General features: G+C 43.1%; 1 protein-coding gene across 1 annotated transcript; it reads right to left on the bottom strand.

Moving 5' to 3' along the window:
- Nucleotides 1-1,300: 1,300 nt before the first annotated feature.
- On the bottom strand, nucleotides 1,301-15,575 carry LOC115111334 (ubiquitin-protein ligase E3B-like). Its single transcript, XM_029637269.2, has 28 exons — nucleotides 15,243-15,575; nucleotides 14,638-14,794; nucleotides 14,235-14,404; nucleotides 14,028-14,139; nucleotides 13,707-13,766; nucleotides 13,510-13,614; nucleotides 13,287-13,383; nucleotides 13,086-13,171; nucleotides 12,700-12,782; nucleotides 12,304-12,409; nucleotides 11,999-12,119; nucleotides 11,422-11,599; nucleotides 11,059-11,222; nucleotides 10,667-10,834; nucleotides 10,418-10,589; nucleotides 10,091-10,209; nucleotides 9,821-9,935; nucleotides 9,406-9,505; nucleotides 9,159-9,278; nucleotides 8,800-8,976; nucleotides 8,562-8,672; nucleotides 8,212-8,349; nucleotides 7,809-7,874; nucleotides 7,664-7,722; nucleotides 5,610-5,792; nucleotides 5,247-5,358; nucleotides 5,018-5,110; nucleotides 1,301-4,547 (listed from the first exon to the last, which is right to left on the bottom strand). The coding sequence occupies exons 3-28, from the start codon at nucleotides 14,393-14,395 to the stop codon at nucleotides 4,356-4,358; spliced, it is 3,198 nt and encodes a 1,065-aa protein (XP_029493129.1). The 5' UTR covers nucleotides 14,396-14,404; nucleotides 14,638-14,794; nucleotides 15,243-15,575; the 3' UTR covers nucleotides 1,301-4,355.
- Between the last annotated feature and the right edge of the window lie 637 nt (nucleotides 15,576-16,212).

The following is a 16,212-nucleotide window of genomic DNA, read 5'->3' as shown; positions in this document are numbered from 1 at the left end:
TATCACCCGAAGCATGCGATACAAATACATGCTGGAGAGGGTGGGTATAATTTGTGGAACGATCCAACAGGAAACTGTTCCAAAAACTTCGTGAAGTACAAGGTAACATGAGCAAATCCACCTAGCTGCCGAATAGGCATCAACTCACCATGTAGCTTATTCTTAATGTTTGTCGATAGGCTACCAGAGTGAGTACAGACATTTTTCGGAATAAACATAATTTTAAAAAAGTAATTAAATAGCACACTCCCTACCCCGTTATCTTATTCTGCTGCTATACAACTGTGTAAGTGTTTGTTGGCAACCTTGTTATTTACGAAGTTTTTGGAACAGATTCCTATTGGAATGTTCCACAAATTATACCCACCCTGCAGGAGAGGCATGCATACCTGCCAAACTGACGCACATGGTTATGTGCATGCTTCAGGTGATAGAAATCTGAGTGCACTACCAACATGTAATTATACTTCCCTGTATATTGTCTCACATACCAACCGGTAAAGTACTTTAATATACTTTTATAACATTCTGGCTTATAGAGGTGGCGAGATGAACAGTTCCCGATTCAAACACTCATCTCTGCCCACCTAGACGTCGGGTTTCCAGGCAACAATCAGGAAACGCAAAAGATAACCAAAGATAAGAGCGATGAAGAAATCAAGTTGTTCAAACCTGTCACACGAACTTTCTGAAAGATAAGTAATATTGATCTCAAAGATGAACAAAGTTTAACAATATACATTAAGTTTGAAATCAATAAAACAATGCGTGTTACTACCAAAGTGATTCAAGTAAATTTAGACCGCGATCTGGGATGCGTCTGACTAGTTTTAATGTAGCCAATTTACCCCCGCAATGCATTGAACCAGCGCGTTGGAGGAGTCCTCATGGTTTTAGATATGCAATGATCGTTAAACTACTTTTTAAAAAGTGTATGAAGGGGAAGCATTGAAATTCAGGCTCACCTGACCCAAACTTGAGTCGACTGACATACGTCGCTATAGCCTAGGTAAGGGAGGGTTAGTGCTATCTGGAATCATTGGGCTGTCCCCCACCCTAAACCATAACCAGGGTTACAAAATTCCGCTAATTTCAATATATCCCCTGGAGTATTCCCGGAATCAGGAGGGAATAAGCAGGAAATCTGGAATCCTCCAACCAGGTTAACCATTTTAAATGTCAACGGGGTAGGGACGTCCCAAGGATCCCTGATAGCAAGGAAACGATCTGGACTTTGCAGATAGAAATGTAATAAATAGAGAACTGACACGAATCCATGACATAACCTGTTCTACACAGCTGCTATTTCATTATTTAATATAAATACCTCTCTGCACTATACAACCTCTCCTGAAGAAAAGCATGGCTTGATTCCTGAAGAAAGACACACTTTAGTTAAGTCAAGTTTAGAATAAATATGGTTAACATGACTCAACAATTGTTAATGTTTTACAGCAGAAATATCTTACACAGACATGTTTTACATTGAAATAACCTTTTCAACAACCTGTATTTCACATAGTGCAACCAGTTTCAAAAACACTTAAAAAGGAGGGAGAGGACAGTACTTTCATAGGAGTATGTTGCACATTTCCTGGATTTCCTTTTCTTCTAATAAAAAGATAAGATCTCATGACATCATTTAAAAGTGAGGAATGACCTCATCAAACACAACAGACAGAGTGTGTGGGATATCTTCCATTCTCTCTTGGACACTGAACATTTGTCTCACTACAGCTCCATTTCCAAACCTCATTTCTAATCCGCATCAGGCTGTTGAAACAATTGATTGAAAAAATGTATGGGTAACATTTAGTCAGACACCACTGAGGACATTGACCACTGACTTGTCAGAGAGGCCACAGTCAGAGGATCTTGGGAATTAAATATATCGCAGTCACAACAGACAAAATTGAGGTAAGATCTTCCCATACTATAGTCTCTAATCGTTATTTCAATTTGCCAATGAAATTGATGGCATTCATCACTGGGGGAAATGCCTGTACATGTAGGTTGTACCCCTCTAATATTACTATACACAAACAAATAGATCACAGATTGCGGTTCATTGGTCAATATAAGATAGCGAAGCAATATAAAACCATACAGAACCTTGTTTAATGGCCCATATAATCCCCATAACATCATCAGAAAGGTGTTTTCTGTTAGCTAGTGATTAATGCGTTGAGGTGTTGGGGTGCATTATGCCTTCCAACTAGAAATGATCACAACCAGAGCCGCATCTCTGGCTGACCACAACCAGAGCCGCATCTCTGGCTGACCACAACCAGAGCCGCATCTCTGGCTGACCACAACCAGAGCCGCATCTATGGCTGACCACAACCAGAGCCGTATCAATGGCTGACAACAACCAGAGCCGTATCAATGGCTGACAACAACCACGCAGTGCACACGTACACCCCTCAGGAAAAAGTGCTGCATAAAATACAGAATCAACAGACAGGCTATTGCTTTTTATCAGCCTGTTTATCTTTCATTTCCATTTAAGACCCTAAATTGCCTCATCTCCCACCACCAAGTTACTAACAACTGCCCCACATAGTCTATTTTTATTTGACCCTGTTAATGCAACATTTTGCATGGTATTTTGCAGGGTTTTCTGTGCAAGAGAGGGTCTGAAGGAGGGTAGATGGATACAAAAGAAATGCTTTCAGATTCAGGTGATCAACCAACCCATGACATCATGTTGTAGTATGGTTTGCTCCCTGTGTAACCCCTTTCCATGTGGCTGTAAGGTCTTCAGACAAGGGAGCATCCTTACAGGGTTGGCATGCACAGCCAGTGACAAATGACACCAAACTTTCCTGGTTTGGTTGGTTGGTTCGTTCAGTGGCGGACACGGTAGAGGGAGCGTTGAATTTGAATAGTCTCTAAGCAGGCTCAAGTCCTTATAAATACCTTGTCCTGTGTGTTTATGGCTTGATTCCATTTCGAAGAGACATGGTCAGTCACAAACGCGATCAAACGCCACACTTAGACATATGAGGTGGGGACATATGAGGCACTCAGCATTTTTCAGAGCTGTAGTGAGAATTATTCAGTGAAATCCTAGTGTATAGAGAAACGTTCATGATTGACTTCACTGTAACAAATTTGTTTGGGAAGGTCACAATCAGCGACATGCAATGCGGAAAAAACAACAGTTTTCTGCTGTAGTTATAGGACCCAGATATTTCACAGCAAATCATAAAAAACATTCAAGAGCCACTAATTAATTATCAAAAGCAAACAAAAAAAAACAACAAAAAAGACTCCGGAACCACGACATAAGATAATGGGACATCATTTGTCTGTATCAAACAACCGCATGATCAGTGAAAGTATTGACATGACGACAGGCATCACTTTGGGTTACAAATGCATTGCAGTGTAACATGAGTTCTAATTTCAATACATTAGAGAACAGAGATACAAGGTCTAATGCTTTTGTCAGGTGACTGACTGTAGTGTGTGTATATGGGGAGAGAAAGAGACAGATCGTCAGGATTTAATTCCTTAATTAATCCATGAGAGCCAATATAAATATGACACAGGCGTCAACAGGTGACCACCTCTCCGTGGTTAGAACTTGTTGTTGAACATGAGGCAGTGATTTGTCGTCTCTTTATAAAAAGGTGCTTTCGTCATGTTCAACAAGGCTATTAAGACTCATCGAATGACAGCTGAAAGTTGCATGGATAACATTGTATTCCAATAGATAGGAAACTTTGTTCTATGGTTTTGCTCCAGTGAGAAGTCTATCACGTGTCTAATGGCTTGCATTGCATCTATATTGCTTTCCAGTTAATTTGACGTGGGAGTGCTAGATCCAAGTATCGTTCTATTAAGCCTGAGAAGAAATGGTAAGACATGGAGCCATTTTAGTTTGGCAATGTGTTAGGTAACACATTCTTCTCCTTGTTACGATTATTAGCATGGGGTTAAAGTTGAGAGAGCAGAAAGTAACTGTTCCAAATCTGTTGCTCCCACAGCACTTGTTTCTTTAGCTACTTGTCTATTTGAAGAGAAAAAAAATTAACGTAGTCAAAGACTACAACTGGTCAGAAAATAGGTTACCGTGGTTACAGAGGCAGCAAATGGGCTTGAGAGCCCTTGGGGTGGGTATCTTCCAGAATCCAGACTGATTGGGATAAGAGAGGGGGCGGAGCTCTTCTGGTTACCAAGGCTGCGATAAAGGTAAAGGGGGGGGGTGTCTTATGTGTTTTGCCTTCTGCTTTGGTAAAGCTCCACTGACTTAACAGACTCCCGCCTCTAGCCTGGGTAAGGAGGACGCTCTTCAGTCGTTCTCCCATTAGTTTTGCTGTCAGCAGGCCACGAGCAGGGGGGAGTTTATTTTATGAGAGCTCAAAACCTGTGTTCATACTGATGGCGTAGCGGAGCTTGTCACGCAGGATGCTCTTCTTGCTGTAGTTAGGCAGCTTGAGCAGGTTGAAGCAGGTGGACGAGGTGGGGAGGCGACCGCCTGGTTCCTTCTTCCGGATGGTGAAGAAACCCCGGAGGACGCTGCCTAGGGTGTCCCCAGTGTCCTAGAGAGAGACAGGCGACAGAAGCACACATAAACACACAGTAGTCCCAAGGGACTGACTTCTCAAAGCTATTTTATTTTTCAACAAAAAGGTCAAAGTTCAATGGAGAGTAGCAGGGGTGCTGGTGTCTGTGTGCTGTCGTAGAGCTGGGACGATAAACCAAAAATGATCGACACCGACCATACCGATCACTTATAGCAGGCATTTTGCGGATATTGTTCATCACGATTAGTTACATTACAGAAATGTAAAGTTTGAAATGAAATAAGTTCACTAATATGGGTTATTGTTAATGGGACAATTGATGGCTATAACTTTTTAAATGTTAAACTGTGGTGCACATTTATAAACTTATAGTTTAATTTATCGTTATCGCAACAAATCAGGCTATACATTATCATGGTATGGATTTTTTTCCATATCACTGAGCTCTATGTATAAACATCTGACTATGATTACAGTGTTCTCACCTGATCGTCGGACACCTCCACACAGCGGATGGAGAAAGGGGGCTTGAGGTAGGCAAAACCTAGGAGGGGGGGTCTTGAACAACTGGTAACAAACTGTAAACCAAGAACAACAATGGATGATCACATAACAGTTACAAGTCTCAAACTGGCGCCCCGCAAGTCGATTTAATGCAGCTAAATGAATGAATGGTAAAATAGCATTTTTGTAACATTTGGGGCTGGTTATTACCTTGAGGAACATGGCTCTTTCCTCAGAGGAGAAGTCACTGGACAGGATGTCCCACAGCCAGATGATGACCCGATGGCTGCTGTGGAAACCTCCATAGTAAACTGTGTGTTTCCTGACAACAGGAGAGACAGACAGAGAGAGACCATGTCAGCGAGCACCTTCACCTTGGCTTCATCACCTTCTTACAAGGTCAGCTCATTGTCAGCGAAACGATCAAATGGGAGATTCACACCATTTGAACACCGTGGATTTCAGGATTTCCCTAAAATGTTTGACAATTGGCACGTTGAAGAGCTGTCGAGTGACAACAGTAATGACATGTGGAGGGGCTGGTCGGGGTGAAAGGGGTCGAAGGTTACGCACTTGAGGTCGTCCAGGTCAATCTCGGCATTGTCCCCGGAGACGAGGCGCTGGACCTCGGGGGTGGAGAACATGTGCAGCCACTCGGGGTTGATGATGCTGCGGTATCCTCGGATAAAAGCTGCCGTCTGCTCCTTGATCTGCGTGTGCATGCGGAAGTGCGCCATCAGGTGGATGTAGCTGATCCTGCAGCACAGAGAAGGTCAAAGGTGAAGTTACGTCAGACTCAGAACACCATGGCAGAGTTTCTAAACCCAGAGGAACAAACATCAGGTGCACAATTAAGAGCATCCTGTCGGGCTTGTATCACCGCCTGGTACGGTAACTGCCCCGCCCACAACCGCAGGGTTCTCCAGAAGGTAGTGCAGTCTGCACAACACATCATCGGGGGCAAACTACCTACTCTCCAGGACACCTACAGCACCAGATGCCAAAAAGATAATCAAAGACAACAACCACCCAAGCCACTGCCTGTTCACCCCGCTAACATCCAGAAGGCGAGGTCAGTACAGGTGCATCAAATCTGGGACAGAGAGACTGAAAAACAGCTTCTATCTCAAGGCCATCAGACTGGTAAACAGCCATCACTAGCACAGAGTGGCTGCTGCCTACATACAGACTTGAAATCATTGGCCACTTTAATAAATGGATCACTAGTCACTTTAATAATGTTTACATATCTTCCATTACTCATCTCGTATGTACTGTATATACTGTATTTTATACCATCCATTGCATCTTGCATTTGCCACTCTGTCATTGCTTATCCATATATTTATATATTCTTATTCCATTCCTTTACTTAAATTTGTGGGTATTAGGTGGTTGTTGTGGAATTGTTAAATTACTTGTTAGATATTGCTGCACTCTCGGAACTAGAAGCACAAGCATTTCACTACACTCGCAATAACATCTGCTAACCATTTGATTTGATCTCAAGACATCCGGGAACGCTTGTGAAGCAGACCAGGGTTTAAGAAGTCAATGAGAAAAGTTCTTCCTTGGTTGTTCACTTTCTGAAACTCTAAAGGCACAACCTAGATTTGAGCCAATGTCTTAAGTAGCTGAACATGTTATTACTCCAACCTTGTGAAAGTGACAAACTGACACGTTTTCATTTGTCAAAAACAACTTTATAGCAAAGGAGTGCCTTTGATTTGACGACCTGCACATGCGCAGTTCAGTGAGAGAGGACTGTTAGACCCGATGACGTGTTTCTATGCATGAGCTTTGCTAGCCAACGTCGCCATGACATCACCTACAAGCGTAATCAGGATTTCTATTGTAGAAGCAGTTTCCCATCTTCATACTGTACCGGTCTTTGACCATGGGCCTGTCTAGAAACAACCCCCTAGCCCTTCCCTCCTGGGCACTTGTGAAATCAACTCAAACTATTGGTCACAAACGCTGAATACAACAAGTGTAGACTTTACCATGAAATGCTTACTTACAAGCCCTTAACCAACATTGCAGTTCAAGAAGAGTAGAGAAAATATTTACCAAGTAGACTAAAATAAAAAGTAATAATAAAAAAGAAACAGTGAAGATATGAATGGATTTGACAGGTATAATAAGCATTGCATGTACATCTACTATGCCCTGGCTTGGTAGGACATTCACCTTATTGCTTATCAGATCCTTTTAGATCTCCACAAGTGTCTGGGGGGAGGGGGACAATAAATACATATTGTATTAGACGAACAATGGTGTGAACATCAAGTGGAATTAACAACTAACATCTGTAAGTTTGGTTCTACAGTACATCAGTGGTTCTCAAACCCCCACCGATTCCATGTATTTGATCTATTCCACAGCTAGCACACCTGATTCAACTTCAAACCCTTGACTAGGTGAATCAGGTGAGCTGGTTCAGAGCTACAATGAAATTGTGAAACATCTAGGGGTCCCAGAGGAGAGGTTTGAGAACCACTGATGTACTGTAGAACCAAACTTACAGATGTTAGTTGTTAATTCCACTTGATGTTCACACCATTGTTTGTCTAATACAATATGTATTTATTGAGAACCACTAGATAGTGGATCTGCATCTTGCTCACTTGTTTTCGTTGGTGACTTGCATCGTCTTTCCTCCAGGAATCAGCTCGTGACAGACCAGCTGCCAGGAAACATGAAGAGAGTATTAAGAGATTAAAAGAGCAGTTCTGTTTTCCTGCATTCAGAGAAACAATATATAGTTTCTACCTGTCCCATAACGTCCTCGTCATACGATAGTGTCAGTCCCAAATCACCAACATCCCCGTCATAGCGCTGGAAAAGGACAAAACCAAGATCAACCACCTATTTGGAGTCAACTTCCACAACTTGAAGTAAAATTGATCACAAAAAGTAGCGACAAAGTAAAACAAACGTCTCAAATCAAAAGAGCGCAATTATAACCATAAACCGGGGTCGTGTTCAACAGGCAACAAGCGGGAGAAAACAGACTGAAACAGGGAGGGACCACCTGGACTTATCCAATCAGAAACGCTAATTTTCAGTTGCACATTTTGTTTTACAACGTTTTCGTAAACACGGTTTATGCTGTAATACACACAATACCAGGGAATGTAGGACTATGATAGTTGGGGCGGGGGATCTTTCTGACCTTGATGGAGGTGAGGTTCTTGTAGAACTCTGAGTCCAGGGAGGGCAGCTCGTCGATGGAGCTGTAGAAGGTGCTGTGGTGGTGACCCATGACCTGGCTGAGGAAGAAGGAGGCGAAGGGTACGTCCACCACGATGCCCTGAAAAACACACACATACACGTTGATCTCATGGACTATCAGGCATTGCATCCATAGCTCCAGCTATGAACCGTCGTTACATTTCTCCAGACCCATCCCTCAGTTTTATAGGGGGGAAAGTGGTGGGCAGGGCTTGTGACTTTAAAAGGAGTCATTCTTGTAAATATATGGCAATTTCACATGACTAACATCCTCTGTGAGTGCAGACACACCTCATACATTGCTTTGCCAAGCATCTTCCCCACAAACTCAAAAAGCTGCAGGTGGTTCTCGTGGATGTAGGATGTAGGGGAGGGGTACAACCTCTCGTTGCCACTGGTGGTCTATGGGGGAAAATACATCATCATCAGCAGCAGCAGCATGGTTGACAGAAAATGGCTAAAAGCACCTTGTGAGTGAATCTTTCAAAATTATTCCAAAAGTATTTGAAACGAGGTCTGGCGAGCAAACCTTAAAGAGGTTGAGTGCTGGGTTGAAGACTTTCTTGATGATCTCTTCCAGGAACTCCTTGAAGACGCCGTCCTGGTCGATTCCGGCCTCGTCCACACCCAGGTCGTTGACAAACTTCACACGGATCACGCCTTTGATGGAGTTGACAGGCAACCGGCGGAGTTGGTCATAACCATCCTGAAGAGTGTTCAGGCACAAAGAGTTTGGGTGATCAGTTTGGGCTGATGCCACCATACCGGACTATATTTGACTGCGACAACTAGACTGTCTCAATCTGTACACTTGAATACAGAATTCATCCTAAGTGGTATTCCAGTGTGGGGGAAAACATGCAACAGATCGATACATCAAGTCCATACCTCTAACATCCGTGAGCGGCGAATGGTGATATGGGTGACATGCGGAGACGCGGAGCTTGTTTCCACCAATCCCAAGGTTTCCTTCTCCTTGGTAATAATGTTCCGGAACAGCAGGACCCTCTAAAGTGGGTAGGACAGGATTACGAATGGGGGTGAGACACCATGTACATATTGATAAGGACACGGTACAGTGAAACTACAACTACAGATGCCCCAGAGGGACAATATTCTTTCTGTGCAGACTCACGTTTTTGTGGGGAATGACGTGTGGTATGTACTGCAGTAACAGCTGAGCTCTCCTCTTGCCCTTCTCCAGCTCTTGGAACAAAAGGCTCGGCTTCAGATCCCTGGACATAAGGGTTGAAAGAGTGTGTGTGTGTGTGCCTTTTTCCAACATCACAATTGTCTCCTACAGATCACACCTGGAACAAATACATAAGTCAAATACTTGAGATGGGCCCAATATTTCCCCGGTGTACAGGGTGGACAAAGTTGGCGCTTCCATTATGGTGGGCAAGCTTCATCAAGCGCACCTCAAGCTTTGAGAGTATTTGACTACTACTGATCACAAGGATCACCTTATAAGGATTTGGGAAGTGCAGAATAACAAACATGGGAAGTATTGGGGATTAGGATCAGTATGTTTCCGGAGGGGCACTTACTTGCGCAGCCAGTTATCATCAGGGGAGAACCTCCTCCTGCAGTCCCGCTCATAGAGCACCATCAGCCAGCCGTGAACACTGTGGAACAGGTCCAGCTTCTCCCCCTTGGCATTCTCTGTCACAACACACTAAATGAATGCACCCACTCACTAACCCTATCCCCAAACTATTTCTCATGGTGCCGAAACCAGGGATTGGCAATTCTGTCACTGTCAATCGGCTTGACCTTTGAGTTTGACAAGAGTTCAACAGGGGTAAGAGGCGACTCACCTAAAATGCCGTCCCAGACCATCTTGTACACAAATGTGTTGAGAAACGAGGAGATGGTGACAAGCTCTTCTGTCTTAAATGAGATCTGCTCCTCGTAAACCTCGATGTCATCCAGGATCCTGTGGAAGACATACAGTATAACGTGTCAGTAACTACAGACATCCAGTGGGTCTGGGATACTGCATTTATGGACAGTTTTCCAGACACAGATTAGTATTGAAAGTGCTTCTTCGTCCAGGACTAGATGTAATCTATATGTGGGAAACCCTCCCATGCTGGATGTGTCTATCACGTGTCTGTTATATAGTAGCAATTCATGGAGCTCACGTGATGAGGTGTCTGGAGCAGTCACAGAACAGCATGAGCATGGCCAGCAGCTGCTTAGACTCCTCTGTGTCGTTGTTCAGGCACTCCATGAACAGCTTGAGGCCTCCCTGGGGGCCTAGCTCGCAGATGAAGGCCCACAGCTTAGGCAGAAGGTCATCCAGGTAGGTTAGGCCTGAGGGCGACACCGCCGGAGAAAACATGAGAGAACATATGTTGTGTGTGTGTGTGTCTCAAATCGCAGGGACTCACCAGTGAGGATTTGCAGTCGTATCTGAGTGAGCGTGGTGAGGGCTGTCTGGTACAGCACACAGATACTGCACACCTTCTGCACCTCAGCGGAGTCCACTCGTCTCCCGCCGACCGGCTTCAAGATGTTGCGCACCGAGGCAGACTTCTGAAACGCCCGCTTAAAGAGGCCTAAGAGAAACCCACATGTCAATCAGAAACCACTCTGACAAAGTTACTTCATTGATAAGGTTTAGTTCATTGTTTTAAAACACAACCTTTAATACAGTGAGGATCGACAAAAACCCAGGTAAGTGGGGGAAAAAAACTGACAATAGTTTCTAAATAATTAACCCTTGAAATTGATTGATTAAGTGCCTGGGAGGAAAACAACAAACAAACCAAATTCAACTTACTCTTGACTGGCAGGTTGTTCTGCGACGTGGTAGGCTGTGGTGGAGGCGTGGGCTCTTGGGTCTCAAGCTTTTTGCTGAGCACGTCACTGAAGAGAGTCCGGATCACAGGCATGCCCCACAGGTACTGCAGCTGCTTGGTGACCAGTGGCATAGACTCATTCAGACTGGAGAGAAGGACAGGGTGAGGGAGTTAAGATCCACTTTAAATCCATGACATTCAATGATTGAGATCCCATTTCATAGCCCGGTCCCATATCTTTTTGTGCCATTTTGCTCCTATGGTCATTGTCATGAGTTTGGCATGACAATAAGAGTCGACAAGAGAGCAGAAATATATCTGGGTTCTGAGGATGTACCACTGACCCGTAGTCTACAGTTTGGGAAAACCAGCCTAAGACCGGGTGCCAGTGAGTGAGGTTGGATTTCTTCTGGGACACGTATCTCTGGCAGTAGGACAGCATGTCCGTCAGGTCTTTCACAAAGTGGTTGGCCTCCTCCTCCAGGACTTTCTCGTTGAGGTAGCCCAGGTGAATCAGGTTACCTACAGTACAACAGGATGAAACAGAGGCCCCCACAGAGCAGCAACCCCAAAGAGCTGATTAGGTATGCTTCCCACAGCACAGAGAAAAACAAGAAAGAGTCATGCAAAAAAACTCTAACTTGTACACTCACACAAACAGTAGCCTATAGCAGGTTTCCCAAAATCGGCCCTGTCCTGTCCCCATCCACTGGGTGAGGGATTTGTTTTTCCCCTTGCACTACACAGCTGATTCAAATAACCAACTCATCATGATGCTTTGATTATTTGAGTCAGCTGTGTAGTGCTAGGACGTGCACCAGGGTGGGCCCCAGGACCGGGTTTGGGAAACCCTGCAATATACAAGAGAATTAAAAACTATTGCCATAGAATAGCTATGTGAGGCAGTGTAAAGGACCGTACCCAGCAAGCACAGTGTGTGGCTCCCCTCCAGGCAGACACAGATGTCGACACACTGCTCCTCGCGGCTCAGGAACAGTGTGAACTTCCTCAGCAGGTCGTGGGTCTGTATGGTGGCCATGCACTGCACAGACAAGCACACACTCAGAGGCTCTCTCATTGTACAAGTTATGATGTCCACACAATAAAGGGTGCGTCTAAAATGGCACCCTATACCTTACGTAGTGCACTACTTTCGAGCACCCTATTCCCTACATACAGTGCACGAGGTAGAGAATAGGGTGCCATTTCTTCATGTGAGTGTCTACCTCTGGGGTGATGGTGTTGATGTGGGAGACGACAGCTGGGACAGACATGATGTGGATGAGAAGAGACCTCAGCAGGTTGTCAGAGAAGTGAGCAGCAATGACAGGTCTATAAAATAAAAACAAGTTACACTAATGGCTCCCAAAGCTTCTTTGGCTCAGAGCATTCTGAAACGGTAACCAAGCAGATCATACACTATGATAAGATAGGACTTAATTCTCCATGAAGCTAAAACATAGGATTATTTTCTTATTACAAACCCTGTTACTGAGAGGGAACGTGAGCTAGCTGAACCCTGGGAATCCACTGCAATAGATCTGCTCCAGGCTCTAGTGATGCAGAGACAATTGATCCATTGTGGTTAAATGGGGATTAGAACACTCCCAACAACCGCTCACCTTAATGCCAATGTGAATACTGCTGTGAGTGTGCCCTTGGTAAGAGAGGGTCTGGAGCGCGCCAATCCGTTGGTGAGTAGAATCTACCAGGGAATCCAAAGGTGACAGTTCACACATTTTATTTTTGATTTATATTGCATAAACAACCAATACACGTCAACAACCATGGTTGGGGTCAATTGCATTTCAGTTCCAGTCAATTCAAAAAGTAAGCCAAAATTCTAATTCTTCCTAATTGAAAAGCATTAAAGATAATATGAATTAGAATGTGTACTTCCTGAATTGACTGGAATTTAAATTGAATTGACCCCAACCCTGTTAACATCATAATAATCGTTCTAAAAGGCCTGGGGAAAAGATGGAAGATGCCGCATGTGTAACTGTACCTGCAGTATTGAATAAAATCCCTTTTGATTGAGATGCCCCATGATGTTCTCACAGATCCGGGTCAACGCTGGTCTGAGGGCCTCTCCTAGAACAGAGGGGGGGATGTCAGATTCCACTGTCTTTTTTTCTTTCAATATCAAGACACTAGTGATAATAGAGGATGTGTGTGCACTGCAGCAGTGGTTTGACCTGAGACTGACCTTTCCCTCTCACTATCTTCCAGGTTGACGTGTCTGTGAAGGTCACCAGCATGGTAAGGTACAAAGTCACCAGCTTATTGTCCTGCAAGATGTCAGGCTACAGGAGAAGGAAGGGAGGGGTAAAGTTACAATTTTGACATTTCAAAATTATACACATTTCAATATTTAAAATGATACACCTGTTATTTTATAGAAGGTTATTATCCTAAGTATTAATATTTACCTTTAATTTTTTCAGAAAATTACAGGAGACCCACAGAACATCTTTGATCTGCTTTATCCATGGGATGGTGAGGTCTTTGGAAAGGGCCAGTGACACATACCAAACCTGATAACCAAGAACAGAATCACAGAGTCAATCACACTCTTGGTTCATAAAAAAATCTGTAATCACTGATGATCAATAATAATCATACTCACTTTGGGCTCATTTTCAACCTCCATGCTACCAAGAATGGAGCGACAAAGCTTCTCAAACCTCTGCGTAGAAAAAAACATCATAGTTCATTAGTTAAATGTACACTAAGCAATCTTCAGTAATCTCAAGTACTATATTGATACATAATTATTGAAATGCCTTTCAGCTCGTAAGTAAATAAGAGACATCCTCCAGTAAGAGACCATTAAAACATTCAAATCAGTTATAACAATGTACAAAACATATTTTCAAATCAGTTAAATGTACAAAACATTTTTTATATATTATCAGTGAGGGTAAGTGTAGGGGTTAAAGAAACTCACCAGCTTATCCTCTTGACAAAAAATGAATAACAACTTCCGAGCAATTTTAAAAATTGATAGTGCATTTCTTTTTGTTGTTCCGACATCTTGAAAGAAGTCATCAACCTCTTTCCTGGTCAGAAAGAGAGAGAATTCACACATTGAGTCTCAAGAAAGAGGATATGTCCTCCTAAAGCATAATGGCAAGTATTGCTTGTAAAAGCTAACCTTATTTGCTTCTGGAGTTTGCAGCGACAGAGGAATCTCCTGACCAGCGCTTGAATCAGAGTGGCTGCTCTCTCCCTCTCTTTGTACCCCTTCCTCTCCTCACGTGCCTGCCTGGCTTTGTCCAGGAACTCAGACTTGGAACTCTGAGTTGCACTAAACATTGTGCACCCCTAAGGTCAGGCAAAATTGACAGATTTAGTTTCTGCAGAAACACAATAGTGATAAATATTCAAGGACAAATTGACTTATTGGTATTATCTGTGGGTAAAAGGGAAGGGGGGGAAACAATAACATGACTTTGATCTAGCCGTACACTGCAATAGAATAAGAATACATTCAAATGAAGGTAATGACATCCCACACAGAAAACAATAGCACAAAAACAGGACATTGTGTGTTATACCTGTGTTTTTCTCTGGTGATCTTGGCTTGACCTTTGCAACTATGCGCTATGTTTCTGCAGTCATTTGAACATCCTCGAGATCAAAGTTTCCAGAAACCCTTCGAGAGCTATAGCTGCGCATTGGTTAGCCCAGCAAAAGCGGATCAATTTGTCATCTCTATGAAAACAACACACAAAGAACATATGTAACGAGTTAACCCATCATTACAACTTTGAGACCATTTAAGCTTGCTAGCCAACGTTAGCCAAATTGTGGATGGTCTGTCTGGTCTCAAACGATGGCACGTTCCTAATTTAGTTACAGTAGAAAGCAAGCAAGCTAACAACATACACAACATTTTAATCCATGACAAACTAACATTGTGGTACAAGTCAAGCGTAACAGTTAGCTATACTAGCTAGATAACTACTAGACCCGACAAATAACTCGCTAGCTTGTTGTAGCCAACAATCTACTGTATTATGGTTTACGTTAGCTAGCCGCTGATTAGCATAGCAGGCTAACGTTAGCTAGCTACTTCGTCACCACCAATTGACTTAGTTACTTGTCAACGCATTTTACGAACATGAAAAGCTAGGTAAAACATTACCCAACAAGAACATACCGTTCACTGTCAATGACACCCCCATAAAGTAGAGGCCTTCGGCTGTTTCAAAATGTAAACAATAACAAGAGATCCGTGATTGCAGCCATTAATCCTTGCACTTTCGCACTGAAAACATTCCAAGTGGGATGTATTTTTCTGAGTAAAGAATTTACATGATCCTTTCCATATTGATACACTGTATGTACACTGAAATTATGTTTGTTAGAATTATTATTTTGTCTAAACTGGATCTATTCAATTGAAGATTTGATCAAATTCATAGAACTATGGATATTAATTTAAATCTAAAGAAAATGGGGGAGCTATTTTTGGTTACCCATTTCCGGGGTGGAAGCTTATTAATGACGTATGGCCACAGATAGTTAGAAATGGGCTTGTTCGCTGTTACAGCCGACAATGCAGGCGACTGCCGACTGACTGATCTACAAATCACCTTGCATCTACAAATAATACTGACTCGTTATTTAAGATCAGTCAGTCTGTCGCAGTTATCCCTGATAAATCACGGTTTGATGCTCTTGAACACTGCCAATCACATTGGTATGGCCCAATTCCAAATGGATCCTTACACCCACTTGTGGCGATCTGAGATTTGACAGGTGCACCCAATATGGTAATACCTCAACCTTGTCCTCTGATAGACTATGCTGCCTTGCTATCTTAAGTATCGCTTTATGTAGTGTTGTCTCCCATGCCATGATGTGTGTTTTGTCCTATATTTATATATTATTAATTTTTTAATCCCAGCCCCCGTCCCAGCAGGAGACCTTTTGGTAGGCCATCAATGTAAATAAGAATGTGTTCTTAACTGACTTGCCTAGTTAAATAAAGGTTAAATACAACTAAAATAAAATACCTAAAATCTTTCAGCTCTCCACAATTGCATAGGGTCCAGGGGTTCATTTGGGACTGGGCCGTTGACTGTCCAACATGCTCTTTTCTTGATTAATGCCCTATAAATAATTAA

The sequence above is a fragment of the Oncorhynchus nerka genome, linkage group LG27, assembly GCF_034236695.1.
Source record: "Oncorhynchus nerka isolate Pitt River linkage group LG27, Oner_Uvic_2.0, whole genome shotgun sequence".
Taxonomy (NCBI): Eukaryota; Metazoa; Chordata; class Actinopteri; order Salmoniformes; family Salmonidae; genus Oncorhynchus; species Oncorhynchus nerka.
Note: the sequence above shows the minus strand (reverse complement) of the source record. Positions and strands in the feature narration are given on the sequence as shown.

Bases quoted from the DNA above. Each gene is read 5' to 3' on its own strand.
- LOC115111334 (XM_029637269.2), bottom strand. From the start codon at position 14,395: ATGTTTAGTGCAACTCAGAGTTCCAAGTCTGAGTTCCTGGACAAAGCC. The intron at 9,506-9,820 runs GTAAGTGCCCCT...CCTTATGTCCAG, and splicing joins GATGATAACTGGCTGCGCAA to GGATCTGAAGCCGAGCCTTT. The intron at 5,793-7,663 runs GTGAGCAAGATG...TCTGTGCTGCAG, and splicing joins CAAGTCACCAACGAAAACAA to GATCAGCTACATCCACCTGA.